General features: G+C 44.0%; 1 protein-coding gene across 12 annotated transcripts in view; it reads right to left on the minus strand.

Annotated features, from left to right (window-relative positions):
• NEDD4L (NEDD4 like E3 ubiquitin protein ligase) overlaps positions 1-23,707 on the minus strand; it is a 338,487-nt gene that overhangs the window by 48,408 nt on the left and 266,372 nt on the right. For 5 of the 12 annotated variants that reach the window (XM_072822120.1, XM_072822202.1, XM_072822126.1 and 2 more), the window contains 8 exons: positions 22,826-22,992; positions 16,649-16,781; positions 15,159-15,335; positions 12,637-12,711; positions 10,942-11,001; positions 5,759-5,890; positions 5,174-5,293; positions 3,896-4,093 (listed from right to left, as the gene is read on the minus strand). In XM_072822120.1, coding sequence (XP_072678221.1) covers positions 3,896-4,093; positions 5,174-5,293; positions 5,759-5,890; positions 10,942-11,001; positions 12,637-12,711; positions 15,159-15,335; positions 16,649-16,781; positions 22,826-22,992 — 1,062 coding nt within the window. The remainder of the gene's footprint in view (positions 1-3,895; positions 4,094-5,173; positions 5,294-5,758; positions 5,891-10,941; positions 11,002-12,636; positions 12,712-15,158; positions 15,336-16,648; positions 16,782-22,825; positions 22,993-23,707) is intronic. The other 7 variants (XM_072822121.1, XM_072822163.1, XM_072822130.1 and 4 more) reach the window with 6 other exon arrangements.

Consider the following 23,707-nt stretch of genomic DNA (forward strand, 5'->3'; position numbering starts at 1 on the left):
GCTATTGACTCTGAACCTTGCTGCTGTCCTTTTTAAAGGGTAATTCAAGGCATAAAATTGGTCTGGTTTTCTGTTGTATTCTGGAACCCATATGGTGTAGTCAACAGATACACTAAGGTTTTGGATTTTTAGGTCCCAGGAGATGTAGATTTGGTAAATATTTGTGTTAGGCTGACTTTGGACAGAGGATAAGACATGGAGCACTAAGCTCCCCACTCAGTGCTGGCTCTGAGCTGGACCCGGTGATGCCACAACCACAGGGCACCCTTCTCTCCCCAGCCCCACCCCCCCGGACCATGCTGGCTTCCAGACGCTGCATGCGAGACCAGCCGTGCCTTGGAGTCATACACACAGGCTACTGTGAAACTATGGGGAAAAAGCTGGTGATGCAAAGCACACACAAACAAAGCAGCAGCTGAAAGTTACAGAAAAGTGCCAGGGGGTGGGGACGAGGGGCATGAAGTATAAAACCTAATCTTACAGGTCTGCTAAGATGGCCTTGCACAGAAAACCCCAAATTTGTAGGATGTGAGGGTTGGAGGCTCTTGGGGACCTATTATTTTATTATAACAATAGCAACATCCGCCTTCCACCAAGTTCTAAGGGCTCAACCTAGAAAGCACTAACTGAGCCCACCCCCATGGTGAGTCCCCGGAACAAAAGGTGGCAGATACCCTCCCCCCCCCACCACCTGGGGGAGCAGGTAAAGGCAGCCAAAGCCCCACAAGACTCGTGACAACTTTAGGGATGACAATAGAGGCAGGAATACTAATGACGTTACAAATGATAGAAATAAAAATGGATATAAATGAATAAAATATGCAAAACCCACTTGGGAATCTCTCCCTGTCCTCAAGTACCATGAACGCATTCTTCCACCGTTTCACAACTGCTCCCTTGTTACTGTCAGAAGAATTTTTAAACAGAAGGCAAAGATCCACATCTTGGGGGAGGGGAGAAAAAGGATTCCTAGCAGAGTTTTAGAAATATATAAAATATGAGGAGGCTGGCGGGTTCAAACAACAGCTGAGCTTTTTCCCTTCCTGGAAGAGGTCAACAACCACGAGGGCTACAGTGAGTTTTATTAGTTTGGACCCAGGTAGAAAACAAACCTATCATTTAATTAAGGGCTGTTGTTGGCTTTCTTGCTACAGAAACAAGCCAATGCCTTGTCCTGTAGAAGACATAAATGCACTCTTACATATATGCTTCCAGTTGCTTCCTCAGCAGAAAGAATGGGCAACCTCAAGTCCTCTTGTCCCCTGCGCTTGGGTGCTCTGGAGGCCTCCAGCACTCCCCGCTTAGCAATGCTGACCCAGGTGGAACAGAGGGATGCTCGCTGGATGTGGCCCGATTTTGTCCCAGAAAGGATGCTGGCACGCTGCCTGCATTACTGGTGTGTGTGAAAGGCTGGGTTTTATAAATAGACTTCAAAGCGAATTTCCCCCTCTCAATGGATCCAAGGGAAATGCCGGCCTGTATCTTTTCATGCTGCTGGCTAACGTAGGAAGCAAAGGCACACAGGCTGATGGAGGCAAGGCTAGTATTTTCAGGACTCTCAACCTGTCCTACCAGTTTTCTCTTCCTGTTTCCATGATAAAGCTCACATTCTAAGAATAGCTAGCTATGCTGTTCTCTTAAACACACATAACACAGAGCAAACCCCAAACCAACTCCAAACAGATTCCAAGCTGAAAATTGCCTTTACGCTTCCCTCCATCTTATATCAAAATAAACAGGCAGGTTTGGAGTCCGCCTTCCTCTGCACAGGCCTTTGTCTAGAAGGCGTGACGCAGCTGTGCCAGCACATCTGAGATGAGTGAGGAAGGGTAGTCACTGGTGGAATTTCCAGTTGTTACCCTAAGGATTTTCCACAGCAGCAGCAGTAGCAACAAAATATTGGTTTGACACACTCAAATGTTAAATGAGTCCATGAGTCAACAGCGAGGATCCCGGTGGAAAGGGGCAACTGGAAATTCAAACTGGGTTTCATTCAGCAACGATGCAGGCAATAAATAAAGCTGGTGCTGTTTAAAATAAAACCTGCCCAGCTGTAATTACACTGCACTTGTGGCGTGAAGGATGGTGAAAAGGTTAGGAGCCCTGACTGCTAAGCTAGTTCAAATGACTCCAATCGCAGCTTATGCTGGCAAGCCACAGTGGCTCCATACGCTAATCCATCTCCTCCGACATTCACCCTATTTCTGGAGCTCCCATTTCGGGCAGAGGGCTAGAGAGCCAACAGTACAACACCAGCAGGACCGCCGCAGGCTTTGAGTCCTCGGGGGGGTGGGGCAGGGAAGGAGCTAAAATCCAATCTTTATTACTGTATTTTCCAAAGAGCTGTCTAACTTTCTGCCTAACCCTGCCCACCATCCTGTAAATATGATCTTCAGGTGAAAAGGCGCATCCAACAAAGCGATGCGTTAGTATATGCCTTAGGAGTAGTTATGAGTTTACTAAATGAGTGTTGCCGGATCTCAATGATAAATTCCCCCTTACTTCAGAAGAGGAAGAACTCTTAGAGTGGTTCTCAATAATAAGTGAGGCCATGGGGGGCATTTTTGGTTATCCCTATGGTGGTGAGGGGCTGGGGAGGAATGGTGGCCGTCAGCCTTCAGTGGCAGGAGCCAAGGATGCTAGATGCCCTGCGATAAAAGGCATGGCCTTGCCCCAAATACAGAGAATGTCATCGTGGAGACATGTTGTAGCACCATCCACTGGATTTCAGAGGGTGGGCCCGTTAGGGACTAAAGGAACACACAAGTCCAGGCCACGTTGGTCCAGGCCTCTTTCTTACACAATACTACCGTTCTGTCAACTGTGCACGCTTGGTATCTTCACTAGAAATGGGAGTCCAAAGCATGTGTTCACTGCTAGCCCAAGACCAAATGGCTGGGCCAGGGACAATTGCCCGGACTCAACCAGCTTTCACACACCGTCAGTTCTGAGCAAGCAGCACAGATGACAGAAGGGCAGAGTTAAGCTCTGTACCCAGAGAATCAGACAGGGATACAAGCGACAGGAAGAGCAAACCTCCCATAGCATCAGAAATAGAAACAAGAATACCGAGTTTGGTTTGGTCATAAGTCTAGAGATCACACAGCAGAAACATACCACTGGCTTCTAAAAGAGAACTGCACGCTCTGCTAAGACAGACACCACTAATTTAGCTGGAGGAATGAAGAACTGACCCAGACATGGAGAGAGATGCGTATGCACCTCTGACTACTCTCATCGTGCTCACTAATACAACACAGATCCTTTCTCCTATAGGATTCAGCGCCACATGGAGGAGCAACACGATCAGAAAAATCAGTTTTGACAAAATGTTCACACACAAAAAAGCTATTAAATGTACAACCAAAGTCCTCAGTACATCTCTCCACCCATAATTAAAGGAATGAGACAGAGCACAGGAGTGTAAAACACGAATCTGACGTGAACAGTGAAGATGACAAGGACAAATCAAAGATGATAATGTCAATAGAAATGCAAAAAGAAACTGATGAGGAGAAATGATTAAAAAAATATTAGGACCCCCTAACAAAGTTACAGCATCATGGAAAATGAAGCAGGGACATCGAATTCCTGGCCCTGGGGAGCCACTACACCTTTCTTCCCAATATGGTAAACTGTCAGGACTAGAACTTTCCAGGGGTCCTATGAAGAAAAGGAACCCAGCCTGGCACCAAGCCCAGAGGTAGCCACGAGCCTGCGCCCAGAAGCCACCCTCCCCCCACCGGCCCAGATGTGCAGAGTCCAGATGTAGGCCGAGGAGGTCCCCTGGGGCCATACTTCGGCTCAGTGAAATTCCTCTCCGAGAACTAGGAAATCCAGGAAGCAATGCCAGACCTCATGATGAAAATGGAACCAAATAAAAGCACAGCCTTACCCACGTTGTAGTCTTTGTGTTATGGTCAATGAAGAAGGGCCGGCCGTTGGGCGCTATCCTCATTTCCCAGCCGGGCGGCAGGAAGCTCTGTGTGACTTTGTGTTGTGGTTTGGGGGAGTTGTAAGGTGATGGCTGTGGGGACTGTGGATTGGAAAGGGTATCTTTCACAGCCCGACGTATGGGCGAATCCTTGGCACCCTAAGGAATAATAACGAGCATTAGAACTCTTACCAGCTGCTATTCCGGGGGGAGGGTCAAAATGTACCTGGGTACACAGGGACACTGCTCTCTGAAGAGGTACAAGGGAGAAGCTCTAAAACCCGTTTCTGTCATTCATCTACTTTTCAACCCATCTAACTTTAAAGTTTTCTGGTTGGTTAAACACATGACAATATTAAGTACTTATACCCAAGGTCCGTGGACAGCTATTCAGTGCGCACCCCAAGTATTGTTCTGTATTGAACGTTACGGATGGAAATTTTACAGAGGGTGGAGAAACACATGCCCCTGCTCTTAATGAGCTCACAGTCTAATGAAGAAGGGGTTGGCAATTTTTAGAGCACAGAAAGCAAAACCCGTACCAACAGAGACAGCCGTCCGGACCAGCAGGTTGCTACCCCCCGGCACTCCCATCCCAGTTTGGAACAGACCCCATCGGCTCCCAGCCAGCAGCATCGCAGACCCAGGGAACGGGCCCGCAGCTAGGTCTGAGACACCGTCAAGCTCAGAACTTCACACACTTGCTCTCTGGCTTCTCTAACTCTGACGTTTGTGATGCGAAGGGATGGCAACAACACCACACAAACAGAAGGCACCCGCAGATGCCCCGCAATGGCTTCGAGATGTGCGTGTGCATCAGAAACACATATGCCCGCACGGTGACAGGCCCTACCGTCGAAAGGAAAAGAAAAATGATCAAAGCGACAGCTATGTTTGGAAACGCAACGTAAGCATTGGTATCGGCAAGAGTTCGTGTGCAAGTCAAGAGCGAAACACAAGGAGAGATGGAGAGTGTCCGGCAGAGGGGCGCCCCCTTCGGGCACAAGGAGCCGCGGGGGCAGCCGAATGAGAATGGGGATCAGAGGGGGGCAGTCCACGGGTGCGAGCCGGGCGGCACAGAGAAGCATGAAGGAAGGCTGCACGACAACACCACGACCCATCAGAGAGAGAGGGGAGGGGGGGACAGGGGGCTGCAACCACTCAAACCCAAGTAAGGTGAGCAAGGAGATGAGAAGTCCCGGGAGGGGGTGAGCCGGTGAGCCGATGAGGCCTTCTCACCTCCAGTGGGGCAGATAAGGTTACGGTCGGCGAGCTGAGGCTACGGGGCCGGCGGATCTGAGGCTCGATTAGGTGGTTGTTACTGTTTGTGGCGGATCCGGACGCACCGTCTTCGGCGAGCTATTTCGGAGGCAAAAACAAGTTAGCTTGGCAGGAGGAGGACTCCTGTGCGAGTGATGAGGAGCGTGGACCCAAACAACGTAAGCCAGCAATAATAAGAGGGCTGGCCTATTTCAAGCGTGGAGGAAAATGATTAAACATAATAATGGGGGCAACGATCGAGAAGTACAGTCAAAGGAAATAGAAATGAATCACTAGCCCAGCGTAAACGCCAGCCTCAGAAATCAAGGGAGAGAAGCTCCACCCTGGGACGGGCTCCCTAAACCGTGTCTAGGGGTGGACTGGCTTGAGGACCGAATTCTTCCTCCGGCAAATACTAGGCTTAGAGTTCCCATCTTCTCTGTGAGAAACATGATCTTAAACACGGGTTCTTTCAGAACAATACATTCACCTCGGGAGCACCGAGCTCACATACGTTTGGGCTTCTACAGCCTGTGATTTTAGGTTGTAGGACGATCTGCGTACCTGCATGATAGGTCGAGTCCAAGTTGTGGTTCGATTGTTATGATTGACATAGTATGTGCGTCCCTTAGCATCTTTTCTTTCTTCCCAGCCTGAAGGTAGGCCCGGCGTGGTGTGTGCATAGGCCACTGATGGCTGTTTGTGTAAGAAATCATTATTATTTAATATCCTGCATTTTCTTTTTGATCAGTTTAATAAAAGTAATGTACACGCAGAGAGTTACTAGACCAGGTAACTTAATTTTACTTGTACCAAAAACATTAGCGTCTGGAAAAAAGGCAATTGATTTCCAACGGCTTCCAATCTACTGTGAGATGACCCCCACACAGCCACAAGGTCCAAGATCTTCTAAGTCAGTGGTAAAACCCTGAAGTCTTAAACATAAAGGGTCGTGGCTAACATGATCCTAAGAGAAACGTACAATCTGTTTCAGTTACTAGATTTTGCTGTCAAGCCACAGAGAGTTTCAAGGTATTTTAAACTGTCCAATGTCACCAAGAGAGGGATGCTTTGAATAGTTTTTTCCTCAACAGAGTTGCCACAGAGATGCTCTCCTAACTCCCAAAGTCTTCCTCAGCTTAGAGCCCTTCCACTACAGCTTTCAGGGAGGAAAAAAAAAATACAGTCTCCTCTCTAGGACGGCTGTATTCGCGCCAGGGCACACGGTCATGAGGACCGACCAGGACAGCTCAGCGGCCCCAGTCGGGAAGCCACTGGGCAACGTGAGGTCAGAATTCCAGAAGAACACGCAGTTCGTGGGTTTGAGACATGTTCAGTATAGGGCGACTGGATCTGCAAAGTCCAAATTAGATTGCAGAAGGATTCCTGGGACACTTTTGCTTGTAGGGGGCAGTCTGAGAAATGCGGTCTGGGTGGAGAAACACTGGACCAGCAAGCGTGTTTCAGTGACTCAGAAGACAAGGAGACGGACGTCTGAGGTCCGTGCTGTCCCGAGAAGTGCTGGGCATGTGGACGCTGCATATAAGATCTGTAACTGAGAAAAGGGCGCTACCCCTACCCTCAGGGCGGGGACTCAGAATTATAAGCCAACTATGGCCACCAAGGCTCCTGGGAGAATGTAAAAGCAGCGAGAGGCCACACCTCAGGAATAATCTCTTACACGAGGTGACAAAAGGAAGCCACTTCTTTTGGGGCAACAGGCTTCCCTAATTAGGATCTTGTGAGCCTCCAGGTGGTTGACCAGGTGGATGTCAGGGCGAGGATGTCAATCTCTGAGCCCAACTCCTCTGTGTGCGCCCTGTCTTTGACAGTCACCACCAAGACTGTGCTGGGGCAAGGAGGCCACAGAGCGCCCCCTGGTCTCCTGCAGGATCGAGAACTAGAAAAAGCACGCTTAACCATCCTGCCATGTAATTTGGGGACTTCAGTTAATGAGGCTCAATACTCTACCCCATAAGCTAGATAGCACGTTCCAGAGAGAAACTGAGCCACGGAGCAGCTGCCTCAACGGTTATTTCTAACACATTCACCATGCCCTGCAAGACTATTTGTAAGAGGACTTTCTGCTAAAACGACAGTAACTATTTTCTTGATGGTTTTCCAGATTAAGTCCCGAAGGCCCTGAAATGGGAATTCCAAGACTGAGAGACCCTATGGGCTCTGGATCTAGGTGTGAGGCCACTACAGGAGCGGAACGGACCTGGACATGCAGGCCTGATCCTTCCGTGAGTGAAGACAGATGAACTCGTCCATAGCCTCAAGCTCTTACCGCCTCCTTCCCTGGCTGAAGCACTAATCCCAAAGAGCTCTTTCTAGGCTACTTTTCATCCAGGCACTACAAAAACTGGACTCTGCTGAACTAAGTCAGAACCCACACTGTAACCTAAGCGGTCAGTTTGCATTTTTGGCAAAGCATGAGCTATCAATCCTTGACCTACTATTGCTTATCTGATAACTAAAACTGCTTGGGCTCAGTGGAATGCTCGCTACATGGAATCTGTTGGTTTTCCTCCTCCCGGTTGAGTTAGGTTTTGGGAGTGGAAATCAGATATGTGCTCGGAGAGCTCTGTTCTGGAAACCATCAGGATAAGGTTAAAGTGACAAAATCCCTGGAAAGGATGTTGATGGGGAGACATCGTAAACTAAAAGAACATGATGTGCATGGTTCATCTCAGAATCAGATTCAAAAGCTGCAGACCCTCCAGTCCAGGTTCCTCTCACAGCTCCAGTTAATAGGACTAATCAGTTTCTGGGAACCAAGAGTATAGAGGAGAATATGGATTTTGATTAATACGCTCATTATGCCTTCTATTGAGAATTGAATTGGCAACCTACAATCTAGTTCCATTTACGGGATATGGTGTTATTAAAATATTTCTTTATAGATTTCTAAGTGACCAGGGATAACAACTTGTGCCAACAACTGCATTTGTGACTCTAACACTGTTCTCCACACACAGCAGGGGAAGAGGCAGGACTCAGCTTCTCCCGGTAGATTGTGCAAGAGATCCAGCCCTAGAGCCGAAATCAGATTTCTCCTGCTATGTGTGTGTGTATTCACGTGTGCATTCCATACGACCTCAAGAGGCAAGTTAATTAATCAAGAGACAAACTGCTAGGCAGCTCAATTTAACAATTTCCCAGCTTTTCATCTAAATATACTATCGTGCTCTGCACTGCCAAATAGCCAGTTAACTACAGCTTCCTAGTGGTTCCATTTATTTCATTAAGATGGATAAATCAATTATGCGCAAACTGTAAAAGTTTCAATATGCTTTTAAAGATGACAATCAGTTTGGTACCATTACAGATTCTCCAAGATTCGTTCAAACCCTACTATACCATTAACTCTGTATTTTTAGGTATATAACAGCAAAGTCCAGAAGGATTGTACTCTCTCTCTCCTTTTATCTCAGAGACAGCTTCTGCTTAGCCAGCTGGAAAGTGACACCACTTTTCAAATACAAAGTATTATTTGTGTGTATACAACCAGTATGTATTCCTAAACCAAAGGGTCATGGTTCCACAGATGACAATCAGGGGTTGTTCATTAATGCTACAAGAATAAAAGCACTACCATGGAAAGAGATGTACACCAGGATGGTTAACGCAACATGGTGTGTAGTGCCCAGGGGGTGGGGGTGGAGCTGAATGTTCATTGATGGGGGATAATTATAGAAATTGAGGTGCATTCCCATCACCGAGTATTACGTAATTATTAACAGGTCCCAGGGGAAGGACCACAAGTGAAAAACACTAGGTTGCTAGGTGATGTGTATATGAGATCCCAGTTTTGGTGTGTCCACACCATGCATGTTTGTGGAAGCACAGGCGTTGGAGTGAGAGGCTACGTTCCAGGGTGGCCCCAGGACAAGAGACGGTACACATCAGTATGGGGCTGACACGCAGGGGTGGGGTAGGGGCAGGGGCAGGAGAGGGTATAAAAGAGGGGGAAAATATGATAAGAGATGGAACTGGAAAACATACTTTCAAAATTGTCTGGTTTCTGATGTAGCCATTGGATAAATTGGCTTACTGCAGCAGAAAGATCCCCAGGTACATGGGAAGCATGAGAATAGGTAAAAGCGTTTAGGAATGACTACTATCTGGTCTTTAAGAACCAACAAAACCAAACTCATGTTTTTAATTCATCGTTGGGCGAGGGGGAGGGCACAGGCAGGCAGAACACAGCAGTGGTAGGGCCACAGGACCTCATTTGGATGGGTCACGCTGTCCTGCCAAATACCTCTCACCATGGAGCCCAGTGCTCTCATAATTCAGTTTACCCTGTCACTTAATATCCCTCAGCTATCACAACGCTCCAATGTGGACAAGATTCCCGGGTTCCAATAAAATGCAAAAATGGATGGTAGAGAATGCTCATTAGCCCTGAATTCTATTAAAATTATTTAATGAAATGATCTTGTCTACCTTGCAGCTCTACTTCTGGTAGAATTTACTAGCACACAGTAGGAAATATGCCAATTCATTTAGAATTTCTTTAATTCTACTGGAGGCTGAGGCCTGGCCACCCCAACACAGGATTTTCACATAAATCACTATCGTTCAATACCTTACAATGGGCTCATTTTGGCACACTGCCAATTTGATTTTCCTGTGCACAATGCTGAGCATTAAATTCTAACAATATGACTAAATTATTCCTTTAAGTCCACATCCTGCATAAAAATCAGCAATTGCATGTGTATTTAAAGGTATTCTCAAGTAATAAGCAGTTATAACAAACCTAACAATGGTGACACAATAAGGAAAATTCTTCAAAGAGCGACAGCAGCGCTCGATGCATAAACTCAAAAGCTAACATGTCTTTAGGGGTCAAGCAAAAACCAGGCAATTAGAGTACATAGTCCTATTCAAGTTACCCAAAACCATGAATACCAAAAATTATTTAAAACAATGAGTAAGAATAACAGATACTTGGCTCAGAAAAACTTATTTTTTTTTCCTAGACCGTTTAAACTTAATTATATTCCCTCCTTTCTCTCCCCAAATTATATGAACACTTGTTCATTCCTGTGGATAGAGACCCTTGTGGCAGAGCAGGGTCACTGGTTCATGCTCATGATACAGAAAATCTAACCCAGCATGTAAAATCTGGTACAGGAAACAGACAAGAGATTTGGGCCGTGTGCACCGCTGGGAATCCATGTGCACAACTGAGTATAGTTTCTGTGTGGCTTCCCTCTTCTCCTCCAAATTATTTTATCCAAGCATTCTAACAAATAATAAAAGCTTAACAGCAGTATAAACATTAAAGGTAGAAATATATTCTAGTATATGTGCTGCTGAACCAAGTGTGGCAGAAATATATTTTTAAAGTAGGCTCCATGCCCAGTGTGGAGCCCAACGCAGGGCTTAAGCTCCTAACCCTGAGATCAAGACGTGAGCTGAGATGAAGAGTCGGATGCTTAACTGATTGAGCCACCCAGGTGTCCCAGAAGTAGATTTTAAATGGTCAAATTAAATGCTCTTTATTGAGGTTTGACAGTATTCTTAATAAAACTATATAGGACGAAAACCTGTTATTGTACCCACTCCCTTTGAATGATGTGAAAGTGAGAGCTTTACACTAAGCAACGTGTACAGCTCTACAGCATAAGGAGGCTGATCTTAACCAAAAAAGTAAAAAGGTTACATTCACTATTTTGCAAAATGTTAAAACCAACCCAGTTTTGCTATTAATGTCTGATTAGGGTTATCATTACCGTTGGCTCCTCACCACCCGTGACGGTGGATGACCGCGCTCTCCTAGTTGGGACACTCGGCTGTTGAATGACAATGGACATCAGTGAAATGCACTTAAGGACATCACCCATTGCTTATTGAATCAGGAATAGCTGCTGCAACAGCCAGTAAGGCAGGGGCCATGAATCAGAATCCCTGAAATCCACCCTGTCCAGATAAAGCTGAGCAACCACTCACTGATGACCAGAAGAAAAAGAGGGACACAATTGCCCTCCGACCCAGAGAGGGCTCAGGTTGTAGCCGTGATTCGAGAAAACACATGAACTGCAATCTCAGTCATGTGAGAAGTCTTATTTGAAAAAAAAATTGGAAACCACTATGGTTTTGCTCCTACTGTTAAATAATTAAGCAGATTCTTAAATCTGCCAAACTCATAACTTAAGAGGCCACTGGTGATCAGTGAGTTTGCAGCTTTATAGGGTACAAGGAAAGAGGGAGGAAAATCAATTTTCAGGAAAGTGAGCTCTTTGGCAGATAAAATTGACACCGATTTTGAAAAGGAGGGAAAGTGCCATTAATTCGTCAAGAAAACAAATCACAGAATCATCAGGTTGGGGAGGATCCCCTCCTCAGGCTATCACAGCTGATCACTCTGGTTTTTGGGGAGGCCTGTACTAAAGCTATCCCAGAAAGGATGCTCTTGTCAAAAGCTCCTGAACAACCAGCCCATTCTGTGTGCGCCACAACTCAATCTACCATGTTGATTTCTCAGTTTACCAGCATACTCATGAATTCGTTCTGTTACCATAAAAGACTAAAATGCAGGCAACAATATGCTTTGAAGTAAAAATGTACACCATAAGGAAGATACCATGATTGCAAAACTCTAAGTATAATCTTTTTTTCCCTTTAATTTCATACATGATGAAGTATTAGTACCCTCAAAATGATCAAGGATTTGTACTAATAAAAAAAATTGGCCAAGGTCAACAACAAATTGAACATGCTAAAAACCACAAAATATTTTCTCCTCCAAAGGAAGTAAATTCACAAAAAATGTTTACTGCGTACACCAAACCTCTCCCAAGGCAGTCCTGGTCTGCCTTCCAATGCGAATATTCAGTCTTATTTTTGCCCTAGATTGTCAAACACTCCTTACTCTTCCATATTTGCTGCGGGTTATGAACGTTATGGGAGGGTGGGAACAAATTATAGTCAATTCTTTCGTCAGTAGAGCTGCCTTTACAGAGAAGGTACAGGCACTTGTGAGTTAAGAGTTGAGGTCATTAGTGATGGGGAAAAACCCACTCCCTGCAAACCCAGAAGAGTTATTCCTGTTTAGAGGGGGTCAACATGTTCTTAAGATGCAGCTCACTGGAGCACAGCATTAGTGGCTAAATGAAGTTTTAAAAAAGTAAAAGAATTCTTAAAAGCATGCTTTTAGTTAAGTAGCTTAGGTCAGGTGAGCACATCAGAATTTGGTATTAATTTGAGTGGAAAAGCAAAGCAATGAAGTTTACAGCATGTCAGAGACACTATGGTGGTAACTCTTTGTATTGGAAATCCACTCTCCGTGAGCAATTTGCTAGGAAATCCTAAGGTCCCATTTAGACAGAGAATGGATTTGCACAGGAAAAACTCTTCTTTGGCAGCCCAGATGATTTCAAATAGAAGCCACAAGAGCCAACCGAAGGCTGGCAGGGGGCGTGGGTTACCGGTGGTAGATGAGCCTGCTCGGCGACCCCGTCGGTGACACTGCAGGACCGCAGCCTTGAGGAGGGCTCTCTTTGCTGAAGGGAGGAAAGGACATGGAACATTGTGAAAACCTAGGCATAGAAGCAAGGTTCACTGGCTTAATACGTCACTCAAGCCTACTGGGTGCACTTTGGTATCAAAAGGTAAGTACACGAGACACCAGCTTTTCTGAACCAGGAGAGTTATCCTTCAAGTAGTCGAGTCATCTTGTATTTTTCAAGAGTTTCAGGCAGATTGAGATTCTGATGGGTCCTTAGTAAGAAGTAACAGCAAAACAAGGCCAAAAAAACAAAGGGGACTGAAGAGGCCCATGGAACGCTCAAGTATTGCTTTAAAAATGGAACCAGGGGTTCCTGGGTGGCTCAGTGGTTGAGCATCTGCCTTTGGCTCAGGGCATGATCCCTGGGTCCTGGGATCCAGTTCTGGGTTGTGCTCCCCATGGGAAGCCTGCTTCTCCCTCTGCCTATGTCTCTACCTCTCTGGGTTTCTCATGAAGAAATAAATAGAATCTTTAAAAAAAAAAAAAAAAAAAAGGAACTAGGAAGCTAGCAGTCTTGTATTTTGCTGTGGGATGCACCGGCGGGGGTAAATAGAGGAAAAAATACTAATATGGTTATTAGACATTGAGTATTACTATTGACAAAAGGTCAGTTGGAGTCTAAGTCCAGAGAACTCACATATAGACTTGTGCTACTTCTGAAGGGTATTTATGTTTTAGCTTCTCAATGGAGCTGATGTTGTGCTGAACAGGAATAAAAGATTAAAATAGTGACACTAATCTAAAACATCGAGTGTGTGATGTGTATGTTCCTCTGATTTGTTTGTATTAATATCTATTGTTAGAAAAACCGCCTCACAGATCCGATCAGAGAACAGCAGGAGGTCACACACACAAAGGCCAAGTGTCTAATCAGCAACAGGTTCATTCACGGGAGAAGTATGTACATAGCACTTACTCATTTTTAGTATTTTGGGATGACCAGTAAGATGGGGTAAGGTCAAAGAAAGACTCTCTAACAGTGATGGGGGCCTAACTGTGTCCTTCCACACTGGTTAGGATGAAGGGTTCCTTCTTTAAGTAAAAGTTCAAGCTACTGTCCCTTGAATACAGAGTGACCATGACAAGCAAAACTGCAGAAGAGTCCCGTATCATTTTTTCCAAGACATTCTTACCTAACAGCTGAGTCAAACTCAACACAATCTTAAAATAATACTGACCCTCCAACTTGGATCTTAAGGGTATTTCATACACCTGGAATAATTAAATGCAGGCAAGTCTTCACACAAATAACTGGAGATGCTAACTTGATGCTAAAGAAAATTATGATTTTTTTTACTTGGTAGATTAGAGGTGGAAAATTGCTATGGCTCCTGCATTACTTACTACATTTTATAGGCTTTAAATATATGGTTTCATTGCTTCTGTTGTTTCCATAGCAACAGTTTCATCAATTCAAATATCCCACATGTATTTTTTCCCCTGCCCTTTTAGAATTAAATTTTCATCTCCGTGATATTTCTCTTTCTGAAAAACCCTTACAGAATTATAATATAAACTCAAATTAATTGAGTACTCACTGCAGCTCACACAATATGGGCCAATAGAGTCTTTAAATAAAAACACTAACAATTTTGTGAACATTTACTTGCTTTTACATTTGATGTGGTCCTCCCATCCACTTATATTTGATTTGGTTCTAATAATGACTATTTTGCTAGGATGCCGTTTTCAGTGGAATGACTGTTATTTACTATAACACATTTTGAAAGTTCAACTTTTCGAGAAACATTCAGTTGTTTGTTCTCAACTTTACATACAAGCGGGTGTTTTTCTATGGATTTTTCTGCACATTTTGTGTTGTCAAACATGGAGGTCTTCATACTGGTTTTGCTGCTTCTCAATGGGGGGGTGGCCCCATCCAAAGTTTCTAGAAAGAGGTTCCCTGATGGTTGAGAACCCAAGTTCAATTGCTACCCTGAGGTCTGTGCCACAACTTCCTAATCTTTCTTGAGGACTTGTACTCTGGGCCTTAGGGGAGGTATTCCATCTCCCATTCTAACTTTGTCTTGGATGGGTCCCTTCCACATCATGCCTTCAGCTGTGAAATGAGGATGGTAAAGTGTGCAGAGAGTACAAATTAAGAGGCCCAATGTCTCTTAGGTCTCAGCATGAAATATCACCTTTGTGATGAAGGTATGATTTATGAGTGTTTGACTAGGAAAAGAAATTCAGGGTTAAAGCTGATAATAGTAGAAGTCGTGGACTCTTATTTGCTTGAGTGTTTTACAAATCAAGAAAGATCCTCACCTGCTTGGACTAATTTTGGTATTGTCCTCCTAGAAAAGGAGGAACTTAGGGAACCTGTCAGAGTTCTCTGGGAGCTAGAGAACCTTGGTCTTTATTTGCATGTAAGATTCTCTTAAAGCAATAAGAAGTGATTAAGTATTTGCTCAACTTCTCATTCAAACGACTATTACTTACCATCAAAGAACCAAATTGCTCCCCATTTGAGTCTGGAGTGATCTGAAGCCTTCTGCTCAGTTCCTCAGACAGCTCCTGAGGGCTGGTCCGAGATACTGGAGAGGATGGTGGTGGGGGCAGCGCCAGACTGAGGGGGTCTCCCGTGATGTTCACTTCTTCGGAGATGGTCTCCCAAGGCTATCACAAGGAATGAGACTTTGGGGTAAATGGCAGGAACGAGCGATCCTCTCGTCACCTTGCCAACAACAATAACCATTATAATAACTAGAATTAACATTTACTGAGCACTTAGGCACATAATCTTCTCCACAACCATGAGGAAGAGGTGTACCCTAATTCACAGAAGAACTGTATCCTAATTCACAGATGAGGAAACTGAGGCACAGAGAGTAACCTGCCAGAGAGAAGAGAGCTAGGAAGTGGCAGGGCCAGGAACAGATCTAAGGAAACCTGGTTCCAAGGGCTGTATACTCTTAACCATTTTATTTATTTATTTCTATTATTTCTTTATTTGAGAGAGAGAGAGACAGAGAGAGAGCGCGCGCGCACGAGAGCACGCACACGTGCACGAGCGGCGGGGAGCTACAGAGGGAGAGGGAGAAGCAGGCTCCCCACTGAGCAGGGAGCGTGATGTAGGGCTGGATCCCAGGACCATGAGCCGAAGGCAGATGCTTCACTGACTGAGCCCCCCAGGCGTCCTCTTAACCACTCTATCATACCACCTCTCTGAGCAGTGACCCACTTCTAGCGCTAGCTACCCCACATATGGGTTAAAATGTTCTCAGGGATTCACTCCCGATTTTCATGAGTTTCTTTTACTCTAACTGCTGAGGAGTCCATGAAAACAGCGGAGATGCTATAAACTGCAATTAAACAGTGCTATTAAGTAACTTTCAGTGAATTTATTATCATTAATTTTGCTTTTCCAATTTTGAACACTGGAACATCTTATGAATGATCTTCTTCAGAACACGTGGCCTAAAAAGGATGGATTTCTAGTAAGCAGAGTTAAGGCTGCACGCAAGTTATGGTAATTGCTAATTTGTCGTTCAATTCATAATATCCCCACAGTAATTTACCGTAAACATTTAAGGGGAAAAATACTAAACCACTCTAAATTCATCCAAATTTCAATTTTCTTGCTAACAAATCTCTTTTTTTGATATAAAAACCACTCAATAAAAGTACGTGGTACCCACACAAGTTACAGGGCTCATTCAATTGCTGACATACGACAACCACGTTGCCTACCTACAGTACAGGTAGGCTCTGGGAGGAAAAGTAAATTAGAAAGTGAAAACATCTGAAGATTTTCAGCATTACAAATAAGGTCATTTCCCTTTGGTAATGAGCAGATACAGGTATTCATCAAACATGACTTTCATAAGCACATCCTGAATCAATTAACACCCTGATGGTCACCAATCAGCTGTAGGACCAGGCCTTGGAGTCAGAGGGGGGCTGCCGAGGGGTGCGTGGGGACCGCTTACCTCTGGGCCGTCTCCACCCTCGCCAGGCTCGGGCTCCAGGTCCTCGCTGATGTGCCTGCGTGAGCGGAAGCGCCGGTGCGCGGCCTCCTGGTTGATCTGCCTGATGTTGCTGTCGGACTCGGAGGACACATCCCTGGGAGCAGGGGGCGAGGGGAAGGGAGACAGGAGGGCCGGCGTTGGTCACCGATGCCCTGACAACAATCCGATGCGCTCCAGGGGCCTCACGGCCACTAAAACATCAGTGTTGTCACGTCCAACCCGGACAGACAGCGGGAGGAGTCTCCCCCACGACAGCCTGGCTAAAGCACAGTGGGAGGAGGGTTCGGGTCAATCAAACAGATGCAGGGTTTAAATGCATCAGTCACCATGTTCTGAGTATTTATCAAGCACATATTGCAAAAGGTACTTTAAGGAATCACAGCCCTGCAGTCATTTGTTCTAGTGAGAGGCAGGCTTCTCGAAGGACAGGCCGCAGACTTGGGGCCAGCCATCGTGAGCCTTCTGGGCTAGCAATGACAAGCGGCAAACCCTTGGTCGTTAACAACTGGCCGAAGCGCAGAAACAGTACAAACTCAAAGCTGGGATGTGGAGAGAAGTGCTCCTCATCCAACATGCGTGATTTTTGGCTGCTGTGGATCTCGCTTTGATGGGATCTCAATCATGACACTGCATTTCTCCCTATTAAACCACTTCTTAAAATTCAAACATCAGGTGGTATCATGTCCCAAATCAAGAGGAATTTGAAGAACACTATAACTTCATGTTCTATTTTTCTGTGTCATCTCTCTTGATTCAGGACCTGAAAGCATCAATTCGATCTTGAATACTTTGGTAGTACATTAGAGGCAATCATCCTTTGGGAGAAATACTACTTGCTGGCTTTTAGAGTAGAAATTTGAACGTCAAAACGTTTTTTCAGAGAAAACTCAGACTCTCAAGACGACACCCTAATTTACTTAACGGAAGTGATGTTGCAAGTTAACCTTTCAAAATATTTGAAAACACTGTTTCAGACTAATTTAAATAGTTATTAATCATGGGCCGTCCTTATAGATTCTTCCTACAACACAGCTTTTAAAATATTCTAATAGGCTCTGAAGCTAACTTATACTACATCCCAATAAAAAGCCTGCTGGGCCCCTGTAATAGTGAATAGTTTGAGATAAATAGCACCACACGCAAGTAAATAGTGACTCTTTCATGTCTGTTTCTCAGAGAGTTTAAGTACTTCCAACAAACACCTTTACATTAGAACTGCAGGTAAACATGGTAGTATAAAAGTTAGCTTCCACTTAATCCACATCAGAATGACAATTACTTAATAAAATCTGAATCAGTGAATTTTTACTGTACCCGTGTCCCCAGTACATAAACTTTGGGAATCTAATAAAAACCTTGCCTATTTTCTAGTTATATTGAAGTGTAACTAAACTAGAATAGTACCCTGAAGTACCTTCAGAAAAATGGACAAAACTATGGCTATAGAGAAAATAGCTAAAATCAGAGGACAGGGAAAGGTACTAATACATTTCTGAAACTATCAAAACAAAATAAAAAAAATGACACTTTGTTGGACAGGTTAGAAAATGTAGTATCACATTTGTGATTTTTGTGTTGTCACAGTGATTTTTATACGACATTCAATTCTTAAACACATAATGATTATAAAGAGTAGTAAGTTATTACGGAACAGAAAAATACTTAGAAAGTGACCAGAATTAATTCTTTATGATATATATAAAATATTTTAATAGTGTCTAAGAAAGCAGAGGAAGTTGACATTATCCTTCCCCTTTTTATTAAGGATGGAAGCATTATTGCTTTCTAATGACAGGCCCTTTAAAAAAATTTTTTGAGAGACAGAGAGAGCGAGTGAGTGCACATGCACAGGCCCACAAGCAGGAGGAGCGGCAGAGGGAGAGGGAGAGAGAATCTCAAGCAAACTCCTTACTGAGTGCAGAGTCCTGTTGTAGGCTCAATCTCATGACTCTGAGATCATGACTTGAGCCGAAATCAAGAGTCAGCCGCTTAACTGACTGAGCCAGGGGCCCTTATTTTAAAATACTTTATGCATATTAAAAAAAATACGTGTATAAAAGTTTCATCAAAATTGTAAATCTTCACTTGAAAGGTCAGTTAATATTCATTCAGTCAACACTAAGTGATTAATGTTTGCATGCTATGTGCCAGGACCTATTACATGCTTGCTCTGTTACAGGGACTTCTGAGAGGTTGAGAAGAAATGGGGTTTTAGTATCACTATGCCTGCATTTTATATCTCTTAGAAGTACATAAAATTCCATTGTTCTGAGAAGGACTTACTTTTTAAAAAGAACATTTAAAATCAATCACGCAAATCTTCCTTATTCCACATGCTCATATAATTAGTAATTGGGTGTGAACCAGAAATCACTAAATAGCATAGAAAAGAGACTTCTGATTTTGACATTCCAACTGTAGGCTCTTAGGGTCTTCAGTGATAAAGTGAAAATGTTCATGAAGAGGAGACCTTTTGCATGTCATTAAGCAATGGAATGAGAGGGTTGATGAAAGTGGAAATTTAAAGAGTCACTAATGGGAAGGTGATCATTTAAAAATATTTCTGAGCTGACAGATTAAAAGAGAAAATGATTTTATTGGGGGCAAGAAAATACTGTAGGATATGGTTATTTCAATTTTCTTCAGTCATTAATTTCATATATATTTTCTTTATTTGACTTTCATGGGAAATATACAAGTGGACAGAGGCAGGATAAATCCATCAGTTTATCAAGTTCAGTGCCAACTAACATCAATGTATCAGATCACTCACATTCACACACATTAGGGGCTGTAATAATGAATGGAGTTACTGATACACGATTACACGGTTGCTAAGACAGAAGTCGTACAAAGCATTTTGGAAAGAGAGGGAACAGAGTTAAGCCTTTGAGTCTCCCAAGTTCCTCTTCATTCACAACCTTAATTCCATTCATTCAACGTGTTTTTAAAACTGTGTTTTTAAAAGATTTTTATTTTTAAAAAGAGAGAAAACACGAGTGGGAAGGGCAGAGGGAGAGAGAATCTCAAGCAGATTATGTGCTGGGCGCAGAGCCTGACATGGAGCTTGATCCCAGGACCCCGAGATCATAACTGAAGCCGGAAACAAGGGTCGCTGCTTAGCTGACTACACCACCCAGGCACCCATAAAATTGTGTTTTTTGAAGCAAAAAGCTTACAGTTGACATTGAAAATAGGGCCAAGGAGAATTCTAAAATTAGGATTGTTTTAAAAGCTACCTTCAGACTTGAGAGAGCTGGGAGCACTCTGTGGCCAGCCTTCCATCCTGAGGTTCTATATCCAGGCCTAGATGCTTCACTAAACCGTGTTCCTATAATCACTTTCAGAAGGGATTCATTTGTGTCATTCATTCAGTTACAAGTACTTTCCTGAGCTCCTACTTTGTGCCAGGCACTGAGACGGTAGATCTGTAAGAAAACATTGTCTGGCCCAAAGTGGCAACCCGAGTACTACGTGCTCCATGCTACGAGAGCGGAAGCATGCACCTTCCGGGGGGGACCTGAACACAAGTACAGTTCTCCCGGAGGAAGGTAGAGCAGCTGACCTCTAAAGGCAGCCAGAAGGGGACATTCTAGTTCTGTTTCGGTTTTTGGGTGGTGGTGGGGGGAGTGCATTATTGCATCCACAGGGCCAAGAAGAGAGTAATTGGAAAGCAGCTGCATATGGTCTGGCCACTCAACGCACTGGGGGTTTATGACTGTGGGTGGGAATCTGGCAAGAGACAGGGTGGAGAAGGACCTTGCAAGAACAGCCGGAGGGCAACGAGCTGTCACTGAAGATTATTCAGGGGGTTGAAGTTTGGAGCACAGGCCTAGCAAACTGGGAAAGAGGAGCCACGAGGAAAAATCTTTCCTTCACTTTAACACACGGTCATCACTGTCTCATTTCCTCAGAAAGAGCCTCTTAATAAAGACACTTTATACCAATTTCCCCCCAAAGCGTGCAGCAGTATTCTGTAAAAATGGAATTATGAAAATAATTGTTTTCAAATTAGAACGATACTCTGGAATAATTCTGGAAGGCTTGAGGGCTTCTGGCCAAACCACACTAAGTTAAGGAGAAAGAACCTCCAATTCTCTGGACAGTTCAGATGGGATGAAGAGGTTATGGTGGAAACGAACTCTTCATATCTAACTTCTCTCTTGTTTTCTAGAAGCCATGCCCATTGGAAAGGAGGCAACTCCCTGAGCCCCACCTGAGCTGGGCTGACGTCCTTCCTGGTTCAGCCTCTTTGGCATAGCTCCTCACGGATGGGGACAGTCACACCACTGACCACTCCCTAAACTACATGTGAACCTGAACTTGGATTAAGAGTTGCATTTTTCCCATGTCTCTCTGGACAACTGATGAGCTAGCACAGTACAAGTGATCTCTCTTGTTTTGGTTTAGTTCTTTGGGACATTGCCACCAAGGTGGTATGTTTACAAAAACATATGAAGTCTCTTCTCAGGAATTTCCTCATTGGAGTTTCACAACTCTGAGAGGTAGAGTAAGCAAGGGTTTCCATTTATGCCAAAGGAAGAGACTTCAGTCTGCATGATTACTAATGAAGACGAGTATTTTTTCCATATATATATCGGCCACCAGTATTTCTTTGTAAACTGCTGTTAGTCCCTTTTCTACAGAGGTCATAGGATACTCTGGTCCCCACAGAGTGCCGTATGTCCAGTGATGCTTAGCAAAGGAAGGTAAGAGTGCTTTATTTAGGGTATGGCTACCAAGAATCTTGATTCAAGATACCTGATCACTACATGTAGTGAAGTTGGGGGGGGGGTCCCTTTTTTAAAAAAAAAACTACTACAAACAGCTAGAGTAGTCAAATGGCTTAAATTAGTTTCACAATAGCTATGGTCACTGATCAAATGGAAATAGTAAAAAACAGAATACAAATAGAAGAATTAACTAAACCATTTCCATTTATGTTTCTATGGAAAAAAAATTACAACAAAGAGCAGCTCATTATCATCTGGATGTTTGGATATTTACACTGTTCTGTGAATAATGAGCTAACGCTGACCAAACACAGCTGATATCCATAGGAACCCACTTGGGGGCTTAGGAAGGACTGGATTCACTGATGCAGATTTGGGAAGCCTCAAATTTCTTGGCTACCTTCCCCACCCATGGTTATACGCGGAATATCTCTGTAACTTCTAAAGATAAAAAGGCTTGCTGACAACACCATCCATCACACTGCTAATACCATTTATATATAAACCATCATTAGCAAATTTCTTTCAGAGCATGGGTGAAAGAGAAAAAGATCTCACCTAATATACTTGCTTTTATTACATATTGAAAATTACATAACTCACTGATAATTACCCTCCTTGTCATGGCTGCTAGGGAGCTCAAATTTTCAAAGATAATTTTTCCCTTTTCCTTCAATTATTTTGTTTTGCCTTTTATTGCATACTATTAGTTTTAGGCCTTGCTGTATACTATGATTTAAAAACAAGCTGCTTTAAATCCTTTTTTAATGTAGCTGAGGTCTAACTAGTGTTTATTTTCTACCATCAAATACAAAATTGCTCTGTGAACAAAACAGTAATCAATTCACTACATCCCTGAGGCTGGTGAGGGATGAGAATAAACAGTAATGACTAATTCTGAGTTTGCAGCCCTCCCCCTGGGTGTCTAGTTAGATCAAGGGGGTGATTTATAAATTTCCCAAAAAGGAAAAAAATAAGTTGCACTTCCAAATCAAATAACTAAAGGGAATAAATAATCTAAAAACTTGAGAGAAAATTGCATAGCTAATCCGACTGCTGTTTTTCTTTCTGGGTCAGGAAAGGAAGACAAAGAGGAGGGAAGTGATATAATCACTGTACTTATGATTAATCTGGGAGAAATAACCTCTGTATTCATGAGCCTATATAAAAAGATAAAACGAATCAGTCATACTTCAAGCAGGCGAATAGGATACAAAGGCAAGAGCTGCTGCTCTATCACATGTGAATTCTGACGGGTTCCTGTGCTCTTTAATGAAATGAAGAGGAACCCGGTTCTGCAACAACCTCTGCAAACAACCACATGCTTTTTCTGATACAGGATTGATTTCCCCTCTTGCCCCAAAGAGCCACCAGGATGCCTTCCTGCCCACGGGACAGTACTCACATCAAGCTTGGTCGGTGCCACTGGGTGGTCCGGTTGTTGTGGTTGACATAATAGGTACGACCAAGGTTGTCCACCTTCTCTTCCCAGCCTGGGGGCAGTGGGGGTGGAGGAAGCTCCTCCTGGTGCTGAGAGGCCGAGTCATTCGAGTCCACAACCTCCCAGCCATGCTATGGAATAAAAAGCAAATGAAGATCATTGAGGCGGGCCCTTTACATGGGAGGAAAACCCACCACCCTGTGCTCTGGGTCCTTTATCCTTATTCCTTTGCACTCTGGCTCTTTCAGTAGCTTCACATGCCATGTGTGAAGAAATTCCCAAAAAGGGCCCCAAAAAAAAAAAAAAAAAAAAAAAAAAAAGGAAAAAGGGAAAGAAAGAAAAATCAATTCTAGAAGAGTCTCAATAAACTCTGAGCAATGACCAAGTAATTGTGCTGCCTTCAAACTTGACCTCACTGTACAGAGCAACACAGCTTTGGATATGTATGGTCTGTTGTGTGTTAAGTCACGTTACTCTCTTTTCACATTCAGGTTTGTTATTTTGACCTGAAGGCCTCCAGGGCGGTACGGAGTCATGCCAGAGACATGGGTCATGTTCCAACTGTTGTCTTTTCGACACCTCCATAAGGTAAGAGGGAGCTGGGGCGATGAGCCATGCTGCATGTGTGTTGTTGACAGAGCGTGGCACGAGGGGCCAGGAGGTGGGCTCCCCAGGGAGGATGGCACCGGGGCAGGCTCTGGAAGGCCATCGGGCTGCCCCTCTGCAACAGGTACAACCATGAGAGCAGAAGTCTGGGAAGCTGCTGTCCACTTCGGCCCTTCCCACTTGACGCCACCCCATAAAGGCTTCATGGGGGCAACTCTTCAGAGTTAAGAGTTGCATTTT

This window comes from Canis lupus, chromosome 1 (assembly GCF_048164855.1).
Source record: "Canis lupus baileyi chromosome 1, mCanLup2.hap1, whole genome shotgun sequence".
Lineage (NCBI taxonomy): Eukaryota > Metazoa > Chordata > Mammalia > Carnivora > Canidae > Canis > Canis lupus.